At 33.2% G+C, this 22,507-nt stretch overlaps 4 protein-coding genes across 5 annotated transcripts; 1 reads left to right on the top strand and 3 right to left on the bottom strand.

The window, feature by feature from the left end:
• The first annotated feature begins 51 nt into the window (after positions 1 to 51).
• Positions 52 to 2,174, top strand: LOC106720176. Of its 2 annotated transcripts, none has more exons than XM_014514761.2 (2): positions 52 to 593; positions 1,461 to 2,174. In XM_014514761.2, the coding sequence occupies exons 1-2, from the start codon at positions 431 to 433 to the stop codon at positions 2,156 to 2,158; spliced, it is 861 nt and encodes a 286-aa protein (XP_014370247.2). In that variant the 5' UTR covers positions 52 to 430; the 3' UTR covers positions 2,159 to 2,174. The 2 variants fall into 2 exon arrangements, with proteins under 2 accessions (XP_014370247.2, XP_014370248.2); XM_014514762.2 differs by lacking the exon at positions 52 to 593 and adding an exon at positions 1,154 to 1,341.
• A 1,382-nt stretch (positions 2,175 to 3,556) lies between these two features.
• On the bottom strand, positions 3,557 to 5,656 carry LOC106720224 (rRNA N6-adenosine-methyltransferase METTL5). Its single transcript, XM_045686927.1, has 4 exons — positions 5,522 to 5,656; positions 4,847 to 5,061; positions 4,337 to 4,477; positions 3,557 to 4,237 (listed from the first exon to the last, which is right to left on the bottom strand). Exons 1-4 carry the CDS (start codon positions 5,654 to 5,656, stop codon positions 4,084 to 4,086), a joined length of 645 nt encoding a protein of 214 aa, XP_045542883.1. The 3' UTR covers positions 3,557 to 4,083.
• A 21-nt stretch (positions 5,657 to 5,677) lies between these two features.
• On the bottom strand, positions 5,678 to 6,861 carry LOC123723631 (SOSS complex subunit C homolog). The gene is made up of 3 exons (XM_045686928.1): positions 6,721 to 6,861; positions 6,163 to 6,326; positions 5,678 to 5,833 (listed from the first exon to the last, which is right to left on the bottom strand). Exons 1-3 carry the CDS (start codon positions 6,749 to 6,751, stop codon positions 5,678 to 5,680), a joined length of 351 nt encoding a protein of 116 aa, XP_045542884.1. The 5' UTR covers positions 6,752 to 6,861.
• A 5,796-nt stretch (positions 6,862 to 12,657) lies between these two features.
• LOC123723622 lies at positions 12,658 to 21,279 on the bottom strand. Its single transcript, XM_045686846.1, has 5 exons — positions 21,264 to 21,279; positions 20,823 to 20,950; positions 16,957 to 17,279; positions 12,848 to 12,973; positions 12,658 to 12,766 (listed from the first exon to the last, which is right to left on the bottom strand). The coding sequence occupies exons 1-5, from the start codon at positions 21,277 to 21,279 to the stop codon at positions 12,658 to 12,660; spliced, it is 702 nt and encodes a 233-aa protein (XP_045542802.1).
• Between the last annotated feature and the right edge of the window lie 1,228 nt (positions 21,280 to 22,507).

Below are 22,507 nucleotides of genomic sequence, written 5' to 3'. Positions count from 1 at the left end.
ACTATAAGAAAAAATAAGATATGTTAAATCAAAGATAATATGTCGTCATTGCTATACTCTATTGGTGATATGTATATGAGTTAAACTATGAACCGTTGAAGTTGAGATGTCAGGCAAAAAAATTATGAAAGACAAAAAGTATGAGTCTGTCCACTTCACCGTTACAACACCGACAAGCGACAAGCACTACCGCGAGGCATGCACGGAGCGGCAATAGTCGAACGGCCTCGTCGCGTCGCGACGGCGAGACGTGGATGTTTTGCTGGCGCCGATACGGCCCGATACGCCACCGGCATGCGACGTTGCCAAACCGGTGCGCGCAGGCGGAGAAACGGTGGGCATACGGCTCACGACCGCTTATGACGACCGTAGTAACCGTTAGCACTCTTCACTTGCGTGTTGTTTATTGTGTTTTTGTTATCACTTAGTTATGTATACTCGCATTAACCATACATGGAAGATGGATGACGAGAAATTAATCGAAACTGTACGCAAATACGAATTTATATATAATTTAAAACATCCAAGATCTATGGATAATGCTAAAAAAGAGATTGCTTGGAACGAAATTGGGGAGCAATTAAATCAATCCGGTAAGATGATTTCGTATATTTAACAGCTCATAAGGAGTGGAAGTACCTGTTATGCTATTGCTAAGACAAAAGATAATACAAAATGTCTTAAAAACATTTATACTTTGGCATATCAACTTATCTAAATATCTTTGGTTGTACTTTGTCATGTAAACTTGTAATGTAGGCCGCATAGATTTATGCTTATGCCTCTAGACAGAGCGTCAGAAGGCCTCCGGAGGCGTTTTTTGTGGTAAATTTACCGAGTGTTGTCATTTACAATACAATATTTACATAAAAATAAATCAAATCTAACCATAGAAAAGAGGTTGTTTGTTCGTTAAATATTAGTCGTAACATTTAACATATAAATAATAATAAAACACTGTTTAATACGACACAATATTGTGTTTGATAAGTAAAATAACGATATTAAACATTTTAATTTGTATGCACTGCATTTTACCGAATTTAGGAAAAAATTTAATTACACTGGTAAACATCACGTCCCGCACACTAAAACCATTTCGAAAATCCTCGATCAAGCATCAATCTTGTTGATCCAGCTAGACCGGTGCAATACCACGACCACACTGAAGACAGGCGTCAAGTGGAAGTAGTTCCGCGTTTCGTCTTATGAGTGTGCTTGCTGCGTGATGAATTTGAAGAAGTAGGGGACGCATAGGAAGGGGAAATATCCTTTTTCTGTGCGCTCTTTCCTTCGTCGATTAAAGATAGGCAACTCAACTGCAATTGTCGATTTCGATGGGTAGCGGTCGCTTTGCTATTTCAGCGAATTCAGTTTTACACTATTTGGTTTGCCGCCTTCTGATATAAAAACGTAATTACCCAGTGTATTATGAAATTAATTAAAATGTTATTTTCCAGCTATTGCTTGTAAACAACGATGGCAATGTCTCAGAGATTCATTCAGAAGAGCTTTAAAACATAAAAGAGATAGAGGCGAAGCAGCGAAAGGTATTAAACCGTGGAAATATGAAAAAGAAATGGCTTTTGTGGCTCCCTTTTTCATGGAAAAGAAAACTAAAAATTCCGTTGAAATTACAAGCGAGGATGATTTGTCTTACAATGCCCATGTAAGTTATGGAACAGAGGCCTTAGAAAATTACATCAACATTAACATCGACGATCCTCTTGCTAATAACGATAGTGAAGAAGTTATTAACAATAAGTCTTGGCAAAAAAAAAGTAACAAGAAGCTAAAAGCTGTAAAGAGGAAAGCGGCCCAGCCAGTGTCATCAGCATCTCCTGTACTAACGACAAATGTAACTACATTTGATGATGAAAAGAACGTTGAACCAGTTCGAGGACACGATGAATTAGATCGCTTCTTTTTAAATATTTCCGATACTGTTAAGAAGTTCTCACCATACCTACAAGCGTTGGCGAAAAATAAAATATTTTCTATTGTATCTGAAATGGAACTCCAACAGTTTCAAATGGAAGTACAAACTACCTCAACTCCGTTCACTTTTAAAGCATCCCCGCAGTCAGAAAGTCCAACGCCAGTGCCGACAACATCCGACGACTGGACTGGTGATCAGAAACTACAATATTTATCATAATTTTTTTAAGGAAACAAAATAACTATAACTATAATAAAAAAAAAGAATTTAAGATAATTCTTTTTTTATCAATTTAGATTTTATCATGATATTCTGCAAATCCAATATTATTTTTGATAACCATGTATAAAAAATTTATCCCGCCACTTTGTGGCGGTGGTCAATATTGCAATCTAGATAATAATAATAACTCTAGGGTGTTTCAAAAAGTTTGACGTTTAATCGTAAGACGATTTTTGACACGTCATAAGAGTGAGTGACGCAAATGGTTACCAGTAAAATGAAAATTTTTCCCAAATTCGGAAAAAGGTAGTGTATCAAAGTTTAATGTTAAATAAATCCAAACGTTTGTTTAAATGTTATTTTATTGTTGTTATAAAAATACTAATTAGTGTTTTAAAAATGTCGCTATTACTACAGACGTTAGCAACAACATCTGTTGCAAGAATTGGCCGGCTCGCCTGGTGAAATACCACAACCAAACAAGACAGACGTGACGAGGAAGCAATTCAGCGTTTCGCCTGATGAGTGTGAATACCGGAGACTTAATTTTAGTCTCTTTTCTCTTCCCACCCTTTTGTTACAAGGAACGGATGGGGCAGAGAAGTGGATTTGATGAATGAGGGGACGCTTAGGAAAGGAATATATCCTCTTTCGGTGCGTCCTCTGCCGATTAAAGGTAAGCATCGCATCTGCAATTGCGGATGACCATGGGAAGCGGATGACCTTCGCAATTTAGGCTTATTCAGTTGGTCAATTTCTCATTTGCCACCTTTTAATTTGTAACCTTTTACTTTACTCAGAAATAAAATCTAAACATAACAAAAGTAAGTGTAAGTAAGTGTATTCGATATACTTTGCACGTAAATACTAGCGGTCGCCCGCGACTTCGTCAGCGCAGAGAAAAATACGTGCATCAGCTACCTTCCCATCAAAATTGGTCCAGCCGTTCCGGAGATTAGCCAGAAGAAACGCGGCCTTACCAATCGTTTGGAGGTGAGTGAAAAAAGAGTATCAAATATAAATTTATATTAAAACACTCAAAAAACCGTTAAAAGACAACAGTATGTAAAAGTTTTGTCGTTTTTTATATAATGAACAGTTAGTTTTATACAAAGAAATTTTCAAATAATAATGTCATAGAAATTTGATTTCATATTAATATTATTTAATCGCCGTATTACGCCATACGGATATCATGGCATTGGTATTGTCATGGCATGACATTGACAGGAGCGTTTACAAGTTTTAAGGGCTACCAGTGAGAAAAATTTTCTAGCTTCTTCCGAAAGTTGTCCAATTAATTTGCAACTTAGGACCTATTTATTCGTAGTAATTCCTTACTTTTTAAATTGAGACATGCATATACATTATTAAATTAATCAACATGTCTAACATCATGAGTGATATTTTTATTGGATTTCAAAATTATGAAAATGGCAAAATAAAACTGTAAACGGTGCTCAATCAATGGTTGTTCACAATTCACATATTTTCTAACTGCCATAAGATCCGTGTGGAACTAAACTCGGGATGCTAGAACGTCTGTTTTTTTTTTAACAGATATGACAACATGGTAATTTAATTGACCCCATGAGAGGCGCTGCTGTCGCGGTTAGTTGTCAGAAAATACTTAAAACCTACATGAGCTCAGAAAATGGCATAAAAGAAAAGGCATGACATGACAACTGCAGTAAGAAAAGGACTTTGTGACACTGTTTCGTCATTGGCAGTAGGGCGCCAGTGAGCTGGCATAATTTAGTTTGACAAGTCAGATATCCTTGTCGGATCTCCATTGAAGTCGTAATATTTGTATTACAAGAATGTTGCCATCATTCTCATTTTCTTTCAAAAACAGAGATAGCAATTTTAATCGTATCCAAATATCACAGCATTTAAAATTCACAGAGTTTATGCAGCTGTTGTCATGTATGAGGATGTTTTAGTCTCCACAGGTCGACGGCGATGTCGCGTGAAGCTTGCTTATGGAACTTGTACGTCGCAGGCAGATCATAGCGTAATTCTGCAATCACTTCACCTCTCACATTCCACTCTTTAACCTTCTTCTGTATGTGTGACCTGTTGGAATATAAACTTTAATACTACAACTAACACTTTTCAACTAAACAACCAAGCGTGTATGGTTGGTTCGCTTTGTAAAAAACCAATAAGGAATACCTAGTTGAAGATTTATGTAGTGAATATACACTATCACAGCTGAGCTCAAGGCCCATCTGTAGAAACTTCATGTCCATTCCTAAATTATTTTTTGTACCAAATGGAGGGTTCATCAAGACTGTGTCAAAGTAGTTTTTCCACCTGAAAGAGGATAATGTAAAAAATATTTACTAAAAATATAATGACATTTCATTGACATCTTATTAAAAGGAATCAGTGTACAATTACGTTATTCTGGCTCCTACATACAGAAAATTACTGTTCAGTATAAGAACTCAAGCTCTAGAGCAGGGATCCCCAAACTATTTTGGACAAGGGACCCCCCCTTTCCAAAATGATCTGTTACCTCAGACCCCCATGGCCACATTATCTACTTTTAAGATATTTTTTTTTTAATTCTGACTGAGGTCAATAGAAGACAGAGTGAGAATTCTCGCTTGGCAATGCTTTAAGTTTGGGAATCCATACTCTAGTGCATGTAAGAAATAACATCAATTAGATTTAGTATACCTGTAAGTGTTACTATTCAGAAAGTCAGTCTGTATCACTTCAACATTAGTAATTTCATTGTCATCAATATTTTCCATAATTATATTAATGGCATCCTCATCAATGTCTAAACCGGTGACAAGATTGGCACCCAGTAAAGATGCACCCAAAGCTAATACACCTGGTCCACAACCTGCATCCAGTACTAACCGATTTTCTAATGCTTCAAAACGAACCTAGGGAAACATATTTTTAAAGCAATAAATTTACACAAAAAAACAGGAAAAAATCTAATTAATAACATTTCATTTCAATTTTATATAATAATTTTGAAGGAGTAAGTTATATTACTAACTGTTCTAGCATAATATCACAAAATATCATAACTCAAAAAGAAAGGCACAAACCAAAGAGATTAAACTACATCACCTCAGAGCAGACATTCATAATATTTCATTAAAAAAAAAAAACAAATCAAACTCATCATAAGTATATAAAAAACACATGTGGCATGTAAAACTGGACATGTTACTAATTGGTCAACCAGTCATAAATTACAGTGTCTTTCATGATGGTTAATACATCTATATAAACCTACCCATCCAACAAAAAGAATTAATTCTCTTATCTGATATCTTAAGTCATGTAACATATTTCAATAGATGGGTCTGTTTGTTGAATGTGTTTGGTACTAACCTGTATTGTGTGTAAAGCAACCGCTGCTATGTGTGATGGAGTTTCATATTGTTCATACTGTATCTTTGGCCTCTTAAAACCAACAAGATCTTGCAGATATTCTTCAAGCACTTTCAGTTTTAATAAAGCACTCATTATAATTACACTGTTACTTAATCACTTAGTATCAAATCTTGGTAGTACAGGCAAAATTTGGTTGCCAAATGAAGAATCCTGTGATACAAAAAAGCCACAAGAGTTTGCGTTGGCGTGTTGAAGTGCTGCTCTATGACTTGTGTTTACAATATTCGCTTCTGGTAATTGTGGAAACCCCTGGAAGCAAAGTTTTTATGTTTTATTTATATAAGAACAGTGTTCCTAACAATGTTAGATGATTGTGTAACTAAATAAAATTAGCAAATTTAAAACTTTTTTTTTAAATCAACAACTAAAATTAAGCAGCAACAAACCCTTTTTTCTCGGTCCTGGCATTCCTCTCTCATCTCTTCGACATTCATAAATCTACTCAAACATGCAAATTGAATTTTAGTGCTCTTAATCCACCAACTTTTATCTTACACAGATACACATTGATCCAAATCCTTGATCTTTCTGAACATAGTTTTTAGTGGTGGTATAGAAAATGCAATGCATATACTTACAGCAGTTGCAGATACAGGTGGAATAGAGCACATAGGCAACTGGCTGACAGGGCTGGGTTGAGTCAAAGGAATTGTGCTAGCTGTCAGTGGGGCCACAGCACCTTGTTTCAGTAGCATTTGTTTCTTCAACTGCAGTTCTTCCAAGATTTTTCTATTTGTCAATTCTACATAGAAAAAATGATGTTAATTTTAAACTAAATATAAAAATCTGACATCACACAATTTATCTGGTGTCTGCATTAACTAGCTACGAGCCCATGGGGGGCTCTTTTTCAGGGTGAGGGTGGCTGGTATTAATTTACTATTGTGTGACTGGATAACCGTAGTATATCTAGTGAATGTTAATATTCTTGTCAGCCATTTATTACATTTTAGTCTAGAAATATAATGGAGTAGCAGATGGTTATCAATGTTAAATTTTTTTACCCAAATTGGCCTAAACATTGATTTATTTAAACTAATTTTTAATGATCTGATTTAGATTCTTCGATTAACTTTTGCCCTTATTTTACACTTTTTAAGTTAGTTTGGCTTTAATGGAATATTCAGTCGTCGTACCTCTTTGAGCATTAGGTTGAGGAAACGCCATCTAATATCGCACAATAATTGTTGTTCTTCAGTAAATATTTAAAATAGATAGGACACAAGAGATATTTTAGTAAATATCTGTAAACTGATAGATTACTTAAATTTCATTCCTTGATTTTAACACTCGTGATAAATAAAATATACCTAAACTATAATAAACTAAAGTCTAGAATAATTTTAAAAATATAATTTTAGGTCAGAAGCTCAGAAGGCACAATACAATGACTTTTGACAATTGTTTGACTTTGACATTCGTCTTTTCGTCAGCAATGTCGTAGGACAACTTTACTCCAATTTATTTTTCATGTTTTTGGTACCGTTTATATTTTTTTCAATCTCATCCCATGCTCGTATAATTTATTAATTTTACTAATATTGTAAATGCGAATGTTTGGATGGATGGATATTTGTTTGAAGGTATCTCCGGAACGGCTCAACGGAACTTGATGAAGTTAACATAGAGGTAGAGCATAGTCTGGAATCTGAAAGAACACATAGGCTACTAATAATGTTTTTTTTTAATTTAGCGTGGACGGAGACGCGGGCGACAGCTAGTTAGATCACATATACTCTATTACAATTAATTCGATAATTTGCCCTATTATGCATGTTTTAAACCGATTGACTCACTCTATTTCTAACAGATCTCTTTGGAGTTGGTTCCACTTTGTAACGTTGAATTGTCCATCCTTGCCACATTTTTGTTTTTAATAACACTTAAATGTTGTCTTACATCTGAAATTGATAACAATAGAACTATGGAATTTTAAGTAAGGTGTAGGAAAAGAAAACCCCTCTTTATATAAAAGCATTTATTTTAAAACAATGTAGGTAATATACTTTCTGATTCTTGGCAAAACAGTCTTACATAAGCAAGTCAACATTTGGCCTCTCTTAAGAATAAACATAAGATTATAACATGTGCTGCCATAACTCACAAATGAAATAAACTGAAATATCAGATAAATAACGATATAAAAGGTCATAATACAAAATCATCTCTCTACATTGCAGTTAGCGTTGCATCTTGGTTGAGCAATCTTATATTAATTTGTTTATTATCGTAAATTAAACTTAATAAAAGGAAATAACCATTACTAAAATTGACTCACAATATCAGCAATATATAAAATCATCTACTGTACCTAATTAATATGTTTTCACAGACGCAGACATTACAGTCCACAATGAGTTTGTGGTCTCGTTATTAATAAAATTTGTGAATAAATGCACAACAAAAATAGAATTCGTGTTGCCTTTGTCTTTTAAGATTTACAAAAATATTTATATAACAATTTAGAAATAATTATAACATTTTTCTTTTATAAACAATTTGGAATATTATTGCACGAGCTCAAAGCTAAATTATTGTGTGCAATTACATAAATACTATAAATATATCAACAAATCAACACCACCTTCCCTCAATTACACTATGCCTTTGTTCTGAGATCGATAGCGAGTCCGTGCCTCAATAACTTGTAGCTACCTCGGTTACTAAAGTTTACTTCCAAGCCTTTCCCTCTGTCCACACAATGTATAAATCCATTTAGCACACGATTTAACATAAAACAATTGTAGACCTATAATTGCCACAATTTGACATGTAAAATAAAAATTTTATACCAATAATTTAAAAATTAGGGTAGTATATGCATTTTCCATGTTTTGACAAACTAATTTAATTAATTCGTTTTTTTAATGTCTGGTTTACATTATGCCAGTACAGTAGAACTGACCTGGCATGGACTGTTTTGGCTAACTGGCGCCATTTAGTGTTTACATTATATTAGTGCTGATGAGCTTTACTGTCCCACTGTACTGCCTGTAAGGATTTAAACTAGTAAATATTATTTTTTTCACAAAACATGCAGATTAATATACTGCAAAATTTGTATATTGTAGACTGAAGTTTTTTCCTTTAACTATAAATTGTAACAAACAAAAATAAATTTGAATTTTCTATTAAATGGGAATATTTTTAACTTATATTTGTATAACTAAGAATAAAACATTCTCTTATTATCATAAAATCGTATGCTAAATAGAAGATATTAATGACAAAATGTCTATTTAGATATATATAAAACGTATCACAAAACATTAACAATTGCACACTAAATTATTTTAAACATGTGACGGAATATACATATTTAAATAAGTTTTATATAACACAAACAGTTTTTTAATTTACTTACAAATTTTACGTATTTACGAATTGTTCGTTTATTTATTTCATCGTATTATATTAATGTAAAAAAATCTTTAATATTTTTATGTCACACGAGTACATTGTGTTACATTTAACCTTACCATATTAAACTTTAGTGTTGATTTGTTGGAAATTATTTTCACAGCACAGGAACAAACACATTCTGGACTAAATAAAATCTGAAAAATGATAACAACATTTTGTTTCTTTATCATAGACTAGCACATAATTTTGGCACAACACTGTGTCCCATAGCACAGCGGCATCGATGTTGTTCAACATATAGTTATCAAGATTTTTCCTCAGTGAAAATATACTAAATATACACTCTATAACAAGGGTTCCATAAAGTCATAGGAATTCAATAATTAAAACTATCATGAGACATTAACTAAACAGTTAATTGAAAACGGCTAAATTAAGATATAAAAGTCTGATATAGGCGAACTAGTCACATTAACTTTGACCTCTGATAGGTTTGTAGTCGTCAAAGTTTAGCCGTATTTAATTAATTATATAGTAAAAGGTTTCTGCCGTTCATGATTTATAACTACAAATAGCAAGCGAAGGAAGCTACAGAAACATTTATATATCAATATTTGTGCCCAATGTGTCATGTTCGATGTATAATTTATTAATTTATTCATGAAACCCTAAATCAGTGAGCGATTTGATCATTCACCGAAATACATGGACAGCTGCCATTACAATCATAAAATGCAAAATAATGTATATACGTTTAGTACAAAAAAAAAAATATTATAAATAATAATAAAAAAAAACTTATTTGAGTAAATAAATTCTCTTGTTCCATTGCTCATTCAGTGCTAAAAAAAAAAACAGAGTGTAAAAATAATGAGTACTTTGTGTTTTGAAGAAGAAAAAGCTTCAAGTAAGCTTATTATTTATATAAAAAATCAACTCGTTGTTCTGACTTCACACAACACTTGTTCATATCGTTCGAGTCAAACGGCAACATCGACGCGAATTGGTGCCATTCCACCTTTTATTTTTACACCCTGTCACAATGAGTATTTTCCGTGACAACATTCTTATATCCAAACAACAATACATACCTAACACTTTCCCTGTATAAATATATTATAGTCTTGTAAAAAGAAACCTTTAAAACCTCATAGGTCACTAACACTACGCGAGAAATTACACAAGACCATTAGGATACAGTATATTGCTACGAGTTAACTTATATCATTTGGCACTAAATTAACGTATTGCATCTCGAGCATTCGTCACAAACTATTCCATTCGAATAATTTCAATATAAAATTAATCATTTTCTAAAATAAAAATTAAAAATTTCTCTTTATAAAATTTTTCCTAACGACAAAGTTTATTTGGCCAAAATCTTTTATCTGTCAACATGTGAGCGAAACGAAAAAGGTAACGCTCCTCTCTTGAGCAAATCATTCGATCCGTCTGGCATCGAGCTAGTACAAAAAAAAAACGAAAAATAAAAAAAAACTCACAAAAAATATTAGACAAGACATTCTCGGCAAGTAAAATTTGGCAAAATTGAGCATTAAGACTTTCAATTGGCATAATATGACATACATGCGAGACTTTGACTACGCAGCGCTGTGACTAATGAGAATATCCTAATTCTGGTAACTGTAACTTATTCATAGGTACACCAATTTTAAAGGCGACTGCTTTCGTGTGCAGGACTTGTTCTGTGCACGCTGTACGCTCGTCTGACGCCGGCGAGGCGCGTTCAGATGTGACACTAGACATACAGGTGACTCGCCCGGCGAGTTTACTTTCATACGAAAAACCGCTATATAGAAACGACGTTGTAAGGATCAACAGTATTTCGTAGCCATTTTAATTATGTGGCTTTCATTTAGTTTTCCTCCCACTTCCGTCTCTCAGTTTTTTTACACAATGGCGAATAAATTTAGATCAATAAAATATTGAAAAAAAAGAAAAAGTGTCTTAATGGCACTTGAGCAAAGAGGGTACATTAAAATTACGAGAATATGCAACTATAGTGCAACAAATTAATCTAGCCAAGCAAATGTGAAATTAAAGTCCAATAGGACATAGGCTCTCCCTCTTTGGCAAATAGTGTCACAAGAAATGACAGATAGTCATGTCTTGTCTAACCGTTGGTTTCCGAAACCAAAATCTGTATACAACATATCATCCCTGTCATTATCTTTGAGAGAATTTAAACGGAGATTTTGTTCTCAGAAATTCACCGTAAATCGTACATATTATGTAACACATAAAAAGTACAAAAAAGGATGACATAAAAGTGATATGTATTAAATTTTCCCAAATAGATGCAAATAAATGCATATGGATGGAAACTTTTTTTTTTTAAATTAAAATTTCTCATGGACGTAAAACATTTGGGACATAATTTGCTATATAGTCATTATATGTTAAACTTTATTTATATTGTATTATTATTTCGTTGTATATAACTTAGTAAATAATTTCGTTACTATCTTAAATTGACTTTGATTAGAGAGATCTTACTGTATAGTTCTTTTTTTTATTATTTGACACAATTTGCCCGACCGTGTCAAACATCTGCCCGTCACCTCGTCGGCTGGTATAAAAAGCGTGCACATTTGATATGACATTAATTCATCTGAACTATCATGAGGATTTGATCACCGTTCAAAAGAACTATATAAATGATCGTGGACAATAGAGAATTCAGTTATTCACTAACTACATCAATAACAACTCGGTTAAAATAGTTATTTTTAAAAATTAAAAAATTCATTTAATTATTTTTTTATATCAAATAATAATTATTGCTTAATTGATATGATAAATAGATCGGCGTGGTTGATATGCGGCCCACGCCGGGGCGCTTCCCCCAGACACCCTCGCCTCCCCTCCCCTTCTATCCCCTCCCCCAGCCATCACTTAATAAATCTTAAATTTATTTAAAAATATGACTCCTTTTATAAACCATCACGATCACAGCTCTCCATAGACTTTGCATTATCCCAATCTGACGCACTCCAAAATAAATTCTTTTTTATTTTAACTTTACACCTACGTAAAACGAAATGACTACAATATCTCTATGTTAGTTCTAAAAAAATTATGCCATTATTTTTTTTTTCGATATATTACTTTGCAATTGCAACGGTCCCTCGTATAGCACATAAATGCTTCATATACAAAATTTTAAAGTAACAATGAAAATATATATTTAAAAAAAAAAACACATGTATCTCTTGTAAACCGACAATAAAAAGGAAGCAATAAATGACTAATTATCGACGAAACAAATTTAGAAACAAGCGGCAGTGTTCGCGAAAATTCGTGCAATAGAACCTAACTACAAAATATGTCTTAGGAACCTGATAAATTATTGCTAGAGCTTCGAGCACGCCCCCCCCCCTCCTCCTCCTCCCAACTCCTCACTAACGACAATGCGCCGGCGCATCCGGACACCATAACGAGATAAAATCTTATCAGTAGCCAATAGAAAAATATCACCTAAATAAATATGAATATTTGATAGGGGCGTGCCGGGCGGCGCGTCCTCCTCGTCGGCCGGCCGGCGAGCGAGTAAATATAAATCTGTAGTGAGGGCAGGCTGCGTCGCGGCCCGACCACGCGAGGACCACCACCCACCGGCGGCGATACAATTTCTCATTTTTGGTAAAAAATAACAAGATTATGAAATTGATATGCAACAGGGTGCAGCATCACTGCGGCGCATCGCTCTCCTCCGCCCCGCCCCCGTACTCGCCTCCGCCCCCACCTCCACCTCCGCCTCCGCCGGCAGCGGTGCCGCTTTTAGACGCCTCGCTAGTACTGGAAAAGAAATGGAATTATATCTACTTCTCTAAATATAATCCCAGAACGTGTATTCACTGAAAGTCGGCTATAACTTACAAGTTAGAATATGATGGTCTCGCGATGCCGGGTGTGGCGGGCGGAGGCGCGGAGGAAGGCGCGGGCGCGTCCTCGCCGGCGCAGGGCGGGCGCGCGGCCGCACTCAGCATGTAGTTGGTCGACTCACTGAAACAGTTGGACAGCCTGCTTCAAATTATATTACTGCCTCGAGTGGGATGGCGAGAGCCGGCGGATTGCGCACAATTGATCCGACTCACCGCCTACTCTATTTGTCGAATAACAAATCACTATTATTTAGCATATCTTTATTATTAAAACTCAAAAGGTTTCTATGGTTATTTAATCCCAAGGGAGTAGGCAGAGGCCAGAGATCTTCATTTCGCACTATCCTCATATAAGTAAGCTGATAAGGTCTTCTTCAGATCAGATCAAATTCTAAGCTGGTAAAACGATGTTAAATTGTGAAGTCATGAAACGCGGAAATGTATAACTTTAGTAAGAATAACATTCAGCTCGTTTTATAAACAGGTGATGAGTAAACCATAGAATAGTACAGACCAAAGTTAACATAATAATAGTATTAGAACTATGTGTAATGGAATTTAGTAGAATAATGGAAACAGAGAAGCTAAAAACATCAATTTTATTTAATAACATCTATTCCTAACTATGACGTGATCGTATCAGAAAATACCTTACTAATATTATAAATGCGAATGTTTAGATGGATGAATGTTTGAAGGTATTTCGAGAATGGCTTAAGGATCTTCATAAAATTTGGCACAGAAGTAGAACATAATCTGGAAAAACATATATTACGTCTTTTTTAATTACGCGCGGACGGAGTCGCGGGCGACAAGTAGTGAATTTATAAATATTTATTTTGTTCACACACTTGTAGACAAAGATTCTTTATGAACCTTGACAATGTTCAAGACCATTGTAACATTGAAAAGATTGCATTATCCAAATTTTTATTATTCATTTTTGCACAGAAGCCATGAATTAAATTGATCTTTATACCTCTACTGATAACCTTTGACAACACAAATGTAGTTCATTATATATATTACGAATAACAAAAGTTAACATTTAAATAAAATTTCCTTAAAAGCAATAACGATAGATAAAATCCGCAATAATTCAGAAAACTATTAATTAAGGAAAGTCAGGACGTTAAACCTAAAGGTTTTTTATAAACTAAAAGAAATCGTGAGGTCAATAGTCACAAAACTAGAAATAGTTTTTACATTTACACCATGAAATTAAATGATTTTCGGTCAGTAAATCAACCTTAATTATTCTACTACACAGATAAAGATAAGTATTTTTTTTAGGAAAAAAAAAATGAGAATTACGAAAAAGTCTTTTCTAGTTTTGTTTAGTATAATTAAAATAAAATTAATATACAAATGTTCACATTAAAGCTAATTTCTGAAACCAAAATCTCTATATAAAACATATCCATCATTATCTTTAATAATTATGTTTTAAACGCGTATTTTGATCTCAGAAACCCACGGTAAGTCAAGTTTATTGAACTAATATTACTGTGTGTGTTAACATAGGTCATGATAAAACCCAAGAGACAGCGATGTAAACATAGAAGTTGACATGGTGTTATCGTAACCATAATGAGTACAAAGAGTATAGTAATAATTAAAACTATAAATTAATTTTAAAATATATAAACAATGATAAAAACGCTGTGATATATCCCTTAATAATGTTTCATTAATCGTTTATTAACTTTATAAAATTATAAATATTTTTATTATAGAAATTATTGCAATCATAGCATTTGTGAATTAAGGTGTAATTAAGTTAAACGGTTGGTAAGTTGCTCGGTTCTAATTGGAAATTGCGTGTTTACTTAAAGCTTTCAAATAATATTTTTACATTAAATTATAATTTGGAGTATTTAAGAAGACGAATATATTTGATTAAAATGTACAAAAATGTATTGAAAACTAAACTAGTTAATGAGAACATCAGAGTTATTAAAATGTACATTGTTCTCAATAATAAAAAACAAAACAATTTTGCTTTATAATCTGTTTTTAATTTATAAGCTTCTGTTGAATATTTCTTTCATCGTAATTTAATGCTTTAACTTCACTACTTGATCGAGCGAGAGACAATATATTATCGTTTACCTTTACAAAGATTTTTTTGTTCCTTTTATTGTCAAGTTCGTTTTATTATCACGTATATATAATTATCTTACTAATGTTATAAATGCGATTGTTTGTATGGATGGATGGATGTTTGTTTGAAGGTATCTCCAGAACGGCTTAACGGATCTTGATGAAATTTAGCATAGATGTAGAACATAGTCTGGAAGAACACATAGACTACTTATTACGTTTTTTTTATTCCGCGCGGAGGTTGTCTCGGGCGACAGCTAGTATATCATATATTAACTAATAGGATGTCCGACAAGTTCGTTCCGATTATCAGCGTAGAAGAAACTTGAGTGTAATTATTAAAAACACATGACATGTTTACATATTTTATATATACATATAGTTTGGCTGACTATAGAATAAGTTTGGTTACGTTTCCTTTATTGTTATGAGTTTTATACACCTTACTATAAGGCAGACAATAAAATTAATTAGGCATTTTTGCTGTTCTTTTTCTAAAACGGCTATAATACACATGTGCGGAAAAAGATATTCACTGTTTATTGCCACGGTGCTGTAGCCAAAATAAATATGCGGAAGTGGACACTCTTTCGGATTTCCATTTTCAATCAATACAAAACATTCCATAATGGAAATAACTTCAACTTTTTATTTGTGATAAAAAAGACAATTTTTTGCCGAAAAACGTAAGATGAAAAATGTTATGGAACAGAATGGTACCAATATCATTTGATAAATATATACAAAAATTTAAACGAGTTCCGTTTCAATTGTCTTGTCATAATAAAACTGAAAAATCGGCACGAACTTATCGGACAACCCAATATAATAAAATTAATCTTATTGTTATGTTAACTTTAACAATAATTTTTTAAGTTATGCATTTGAAAAAAATCGAGAAATATTTGTCTATTGGTTTCTCTTTTTTAAGATAAAACTCCCATTTCTTATGTAAAAATTAACTTTTACAAAATGCATTGCTACATTACGAATGGTCACTATCTGCATTAATAATTTTTACTTCGGAGAAAACCACACTAATATTTCTTTTGCACTTTTGTCTTACATATGAGTGTGTGTACTGTGTTCTCTATACTTAAAAAACTATACGTAAGTTCCACTAACATTGCGATATTGACCTTAAAATTAAACGAAGGCATACTACACAAACAACATTGCTCCTTAGTAAAGAGTAATATTGTTTATAGTCATAAATTTATTCCATATATGGAAAGTGATCTCGTTTTGAAATGGCCTTTCCAAACAGATCAATAATAATAATTAATAATCTATATTTAAATTAAAAAATCATGCGATTACTACTATAAGTACAACGAAATCATATCCCTGTACGTACCTAATTTTAATAACGAATCGAAAATAGATGTGACTGTTCGTATATATGTCAATATCGTCAAAGCAATGATTGAGACATGCAAATACGTAGGGCTGCGGTGATAAAACTTAATTTATGATGTGGCCCCATTTCGTATTAGGAATCAAAGTTCAGAAACATCAAAGTAATATCTTATTTAGAGACATCCAGATCTACATCAATATCAGACAAACATGTTACATTCAAAACAATGACGTGAATAAATCTGATCACTGTATTAAATTACTTTATTATTAATCTGCATGTTCTTAATACTTGCTTACACAAGTACACTTCTAACTGGTATTGAAACAGTAAAGTGATTCCATCAGTAGTCAAAATATAGAGGCATCAAAAACTCATTATCTTAATGACTAACTATAGGTGTTGTTATCAATAACATCGTTGTATTTTAATGTATCAAAACGATTATGGCAATAAAAGAAACAATAAAATACCGATATGTACTCTCTCTCTCTCTCCTACTCCTTTAATAAAGGCACCAAGTCATTTAAAACTCTTGATAGTTACGGTTTTTGGTGATAGCGGTTCAAAACCGGTGATAGGCTTATTCAATTAATTCTTTCTAATATTAAGAAAAACGTAGGTAAAAAGCGTTGCATCACCTGGCGGTCCTCATTCGGAGCGCGGCGCAGTTCTCCTTGCATTTGTAGGCAAGGACCTGCTTGATGCGGCTGACTTCGACGTCGGGGAAGTGCCGGCTGACGTAGGAGATGAGGGCGTGCACGCGGCGGCGGTCCAGCGGTGGCTTGGTGGGGCGCGCCTCCTGGCCCGCACGCGACCACCGCTGCCCCGTCACCGAACACGTCGCTAGCTCCATGGGTGAGAACAGAGCCGCAGCCAGCCCTCGCGTCACTTTCCTGTAATCTCCCCACTTCACGCCGCGCAGCAGCTCCTCGCGAATCTCCACACCCTCGCCGAGCTTTATCTGGTGACCAGTTATATATTCATGTAATTATTATTTTTTTTACCAAAGTCTTGTATTTATTGACATGTGCAGGTGATAACCCGAGCTGATAAATACGCCGATATAACTGTAGGCCGTTCTCGTGAAAACTGGTTGTGTGACATGTCGTAACAGATTACGATGTTTTAACATTTGACTATAGATAGGAGGCCGAATAAGATACTTAACTTCGGCGACTGTATAACCCAAGGAATAGAGTTAAAAATTATATACATAACTGCAAATTTTTAAACATTTGCCAAAGGCGCTATAAATTAGAGATTTTCATTGGATAAACTTATACAAAAATTATATTTCTAACCAAATGCAGCCAGAGAATGATAAATATTACATACATATTTATAAATATTTCGATAACCCGAGATAAAGTCTTTGTACAGATTTTCCTTTAGACGTCAAGACAGACAGAAATTTTAATTTTTGTTTAACAGTTTATTTAAAAAACACGATCTTCATTTTATATATACCTTCGATGTAAGTAAGTTATTGTAAAAAATCTTGGCATTGGAATTAAAAAAAAATTGCAAACCGCGCAGTTGCTAGATGCACATATCGAGACGACTACTTTCGTTTCAATTTAATAAGAAAAAGATGCAACACAACACTATTCTTTTGATAGTAAATAATGACAATAAAACCCAAGTAAAAGCCAACTGCATTAGCTAAACAAATGATTATAACAAAATACAAAAAACAAAAGTAAAAATAGAACAATTTTTCACGTCAATATTTTTCTAGACATATTAATTTATTTTATAGCACGTTTTATTCTATCTGTCTAATCCAAGTCATATAAAATTACAGCCACAATAATTATCTAAAGTATTACATCACCATATATCGTAATACAAACTGAGCACTTTCAGCAATGAATGAAAATAGAAAAGGACAGATCTCCAATAATAATAGACTAGTTCACCTGATAATAAACCGATAGTCAAAATACAAAATCATAAGCAGGACTGTGTACATAATGCTTGCGATATGGTATCTCGTTAGGTCAGTTATACATTGACATGAACTTAGCGACAGAAATATACCGCGGTCCTATAAAACATAACGTAAGATTCATCGCCATAGCTGGTATAGTATTATGATTGATTGAATCTAAATTTAATAAATAAAAACGAAGTTTTTGTGTTTGTTAGAAGGTTTCCACAGATCGACTTACCGGATCTCGCTGAAATTTGGCGTAGATGTAAAACATAATATGGAAGAACACTTAGATTACTTATTAAGTTTTTTTTTAATCACGTGCAGATGGAGTCGCGAGCGATAGCTAGTATTATCTATAAAATAGATAGACACATTAAAATGCCATCGAAATCTATTCACTAATCAAATAAAATTACGTAAGCCTCAGTGTATTTTAAAGCACAATCTCATTGGACATTATGTAGAAGTTAAATAAATTGTCGAATATGAGTGAAGAAGTCAATGATAAACTTTGACCTTTTCATTGATTTCCGTGCATAAGAGTTTTTTCTTTTTATTTCATTTCAGAAATAGTTATATAAAAACTATATTATTACAGTAAGAGAATATTATATTTAAAACATAAAGTAACCACCCTCTATCTTGAACTCTCTCATTCAAAGTGTATGTCGTGTAAGTTCAAGCTTCAGACCATGGCCGCCGTACCCGGGCGTGTAAAGCGGGCAACACGTCAAACCGAGAGGGGCGGCAAATCGAGCGTCATGAAAGATAATCACATAATTCAAGTAATTCTCATAATGCCCATACGTATAAAAAAATACATTAAAAAACCGAACAAAATAAGTTTTTTTTACTAGGCATAGTCGGTTTTACACGCGGGCGACGAAACAGCTAACGGCGGACCTTTTTCCGACATCAAATAAATATGTGCTTCTATTAATTTAAAATCAACTATGATTTACATAAACCAAGAACACATCGTCGACATATACATTACGATCAACTGCGTGTCATGTGGCACTTCTTTTTAAACGAAGCATCAATAACTAGCATCAGGAACGCATGGAGGTATCAAGCTGGAATTTATAACAATTTCTCAGGAATACTGTCCCTTCGAGCTGTTTGAAACTTTTAAACCAACGCAATCAAAAGGTACAGCCGTTTAAGCTACAAATTTCCGCAAATTGGCACTCGCAATTGTGATGGGTGAAGTTTTACTTATATCCCTACAGGTTTGTACGGAACCCTCCCTCGATGCGCGACTTCGACTCGCAGTTGTCCGGTTTTTTATAGTACTTTCGGTATTTAAGTTTTTAGTTAATTACATTCTATCTAAAGAAATAAAAACAGTATAATTATGGAGTTATTAGAATGCATTATTGTACGGAAAGCGTTATTTCCTTATTTTGTATTAGTTTGCATATGCACGCTCAATTGCGTGCATATTAACAACTCCTAGAACTATAAACAATTCTAAAGGTGGCATGTAAAATATAACGTCGTCGGTTCGATTTTGTGTTTCAGGGAAAAGGGAAATTGGTCATACATTGATAAATGTTTACAGATACCTACACATTATGATAGGCTAGATATATTCAAGACATGATAAACAGAACATTGGAAGAGGATAGCTAGTCCCGAGCTTTTAAGTTGCAAATAACAAAAAATTGCGATATTCTTAAGGAATTATAGACTCAAATATAATGTATATTAAACATATGACCATTCTTTTAAAGCATAAATGATAAAACGAAGAGTGTGCCCTCGTTTATCACTACTACTACCCGATAAGTACCACCTGGATAGTTCACTGACACAAAACATCAATCCAAGATAAAACATATATAAAGATAATTGCGTCGTCATTTGTTATAACAGTTAAAGATTTTATGTTTTTTTATTCACTAGCTTTGCGCGCGTTTTCTTCTGCGCAGAATTAACAAAAAAGTTAAAAAGCATCTTATATACTACTCGAGATTATGTTCTATATCTGTGTCAAATTTCAAAAAGATATTGAACTGTTCCGGAGTTAAAGTAAATATGTGATTCAAACGTCTCCCACACGAAGCGTACAGATTTCCGGGATCATAGTGACTACTAGCTCACGTGTTCTTCCACACCATTTTTTACATCTATACCAAATTTCATAAAGATCCGTTTCGCCGTTCTGGAGATACCTAATTACAAACCTAACCTAACCAATCCATCCTTCTATCTAAGCTTTCGTATTTGTAATATTAGTAAGGTTTTTTTTTAAAGAATAACATAAAAATTAGTTAAACAAAATAGCAAACTAAATATATTTAGATCACATTATCGCATTAGATTGGATCGATTTCAAACTATTGTCTATATCTATCTGCACTTTGATGGCACAACAATATCATGGGTTGAAAAACATACATCTATCAAGCCATTTTAAATCGAAAATGTGTTTTTAATGACATAATTAATTTGTAGCAGTGACAAACCATCAAATCAGTCATTTAACTCAAAAAAAAAATCAGATATTTAATAACATTAATGAACTTGATTTGAAATGAATATAATAAATGCAAAGTAACTTACAAGCCTCGGTGCGACTGCGCCGCGCTCGTTCTCTCGCTTGAGCAGGAAAGGCAGGGCTCGGCGATGCTGCTCCAGCCACACGGCGTCCGGCACCGGCCGCGCTCGCCGGTCCCAGCGCCCGCAACCCACTGACACATAACCATCGTCAGTTCACACGAGCACAAAATTTCTATTACACGTTTAAAATAGAAGGATAAACAACGCTTATTGTTGTAACATATTCAGTAAGGAAGACGCTCAATGTCCATTTAGTATGAGAAACCTAGTACTCTAGAAATTTTGATAATGGCAGTTCGCATGTAAGGCGCAGTGAGGCGTGCCGAGTACCTATTAACCTTTAAACCATTATTTTTTAATATGTTGACATAATTTGGCCGTTATTAAACCTTAAAAAAGGTTAATTGTAAAAATAACTATACCTGTGTTTCTGTGCGTATTCACCAATGCCGCTATCCATTTTTTATATTAAAATTAATGTTTATAAGATAATAAGCTACTTCACATTAGCTGTAATCAATTCGGGACTTGAAAATAAACGAAGTAATTCAAGTTTTTTATATCTGCTGGAATATCGGGTTATCTTTAAACAATATAAAACTAAAAGCTGTCAGAATGAAACAATACTGTGACCATTCTATTACTATAAATAAAAAGTCAGACAATTTTACATGTAATTCTAATGAAAAAAAAAAATTGGGAAATTTCTTGTAATACCATCGTGCTTCATAACGACGACTGTATGACGCAAATATGAAATTTTATTTCAATTTATTTATTAAAAAAAAAAAACATACGGTTTCTAAATGTCACCTGATTACAAGGAAATAAAAAATATACGATTTTGAAACTGAGGTATATAAAATGATAGTTAATTTAAACTTGCCAAACTTAAATTCGCAAAAAAAATTACTAGATTTACTTTAACAAAAAATCAATGTGTATTTCCAATACTTTATTTTTAATATATTTAGTAAAAAAATTACATCAATTTATGTACATACACAAAATTGTTATATTCCGCTCTAAGCAATTGCACAGACGAACTTGATTATATTTGAAGAATTATTATATATATTATAATAATATAATAATTGTTATGAATTCTCACTTTAACAGTCAAAAGTTTCAATTGACCGTATTATTGCAAAATATTAAATAAGAGATGAAATAGTAAAAATTATTTATAAGCGTAATAAATGATATTCGATAAACATGAAAATAGTTTAACTTTCATAAAAAGCTACTAATTCATTTCTTAATACAAATATCATGTAAAAAACTGAAACAAAGAACAATGTTCGTTACAATAATGGACTATATTATACTCATTCTATTGAGAACTGCAGAGGCGGGAATCAGCAAGCATCGAACGTAACATATTATAATTCCAATATTGTCAATATTAAACACTACAAAATAATACTAAGATGTAAGAATAGTCTTAATTAGTACTTAATTGAAACCATTGTTCATAAATGTATTTTTTTCTTAATTTACATTGCTTTGATAATTATAAAATATATATTCGCATCATTTAATTGTTAATTATTTCGACAAATATGAGATTCAGTTTTTCAATAATTTTAAATTTTTTTTTTTTTAGAATGAATAGGCGTGATTTGTTTTGCAAAATTTCAATGTGCTAGTTCAAAATTATCATATTTAACTATAACGATTCTGGTGTC

This window comes from Papilio machaon, chromosome 4 (genome assembly GCF_912999745.1).
Source record: "Papilio machaon chromosome 4, ilPapMach1.1, whole genome shotgun sequence".
Classification (NCBI taxonomy): domain Eukaryota; kingdom Metazoa; phylum Arthropoda; class Insecta; order Lepidoptera; family Papilionidae; genus Papilio; species Papilio machaon.
This window is presented reverse-complemented; position numbering and strand designations above follow the sequence as displayed.

Coding starts and splice junctions, on each gene's coding strand:
- LOC123723622 (XM_045686846.1), bottom strand. Junction 17,280..20,822: donor GCGCAGTCGCACCGAGGCTT/GTAAGTTACTTT, acceptor ACTGGTCACCAG/ATAAAGCTCGGCGAGGGTGT. Junction 12,767..12,847: donor AGACCATCATATTCTAACTT/GTAAGTTATAGC, acceptor TTTCTTTTCCAG/TACTAGCGAGGCGTCTAAAA.
- LOC123723631 (XM_045686928.1), bottom strand. CDS start 6,751: ATGGCGTTTCCTCAACCTAATGCTCAAAGAG. Junction 6,327..6,720: donor TCAACCTAATGCTCAAAGAG/GTACGACGACTG, acceptor TTTTCTATGTAG/AATTGACAAATAGAAAAATC. Junction 5,834..6,162: donor CACCTGTATCTGCAACTGCT/GTAAGTATATGC, acceptor CTTTGCTTCCAG/GGGTTTCCACAATTACCAGA.
- LOC106720176 (XM_014514761.2), top strand. CDS start 431: ATGTATACTCGCATTAACCATACATGGAAGATGGATGACGAGAAATTA. Junction 594..1,460: donor GGAGCAATTAAATCAATCCG/GTAAGATGATTT, acceptor GTTATTTTCCAG/CTATTGCTTGTAAACAACGA.
- LOC106720224 (XM_045686927.1), bottom strand. CDS start 5,656: ATGAGTGCTTTATTAAAACTGAAAGTGCTTGAAGAATATCTGCAAGAT. Junction 4,478..4,846: donor CTGAATAGTAACACTTACAG/GTATACTAAATC, acceptor ATCCTCTTTCAG/GTGGAAAAACTACTTTGACA. Junction 4,238..4,336: donor CTACATAAATCTTCAACTAG/GTATTCCTTATT, acceptor ATATTCCAACAG/GTCACACATACAGAAGAAGG.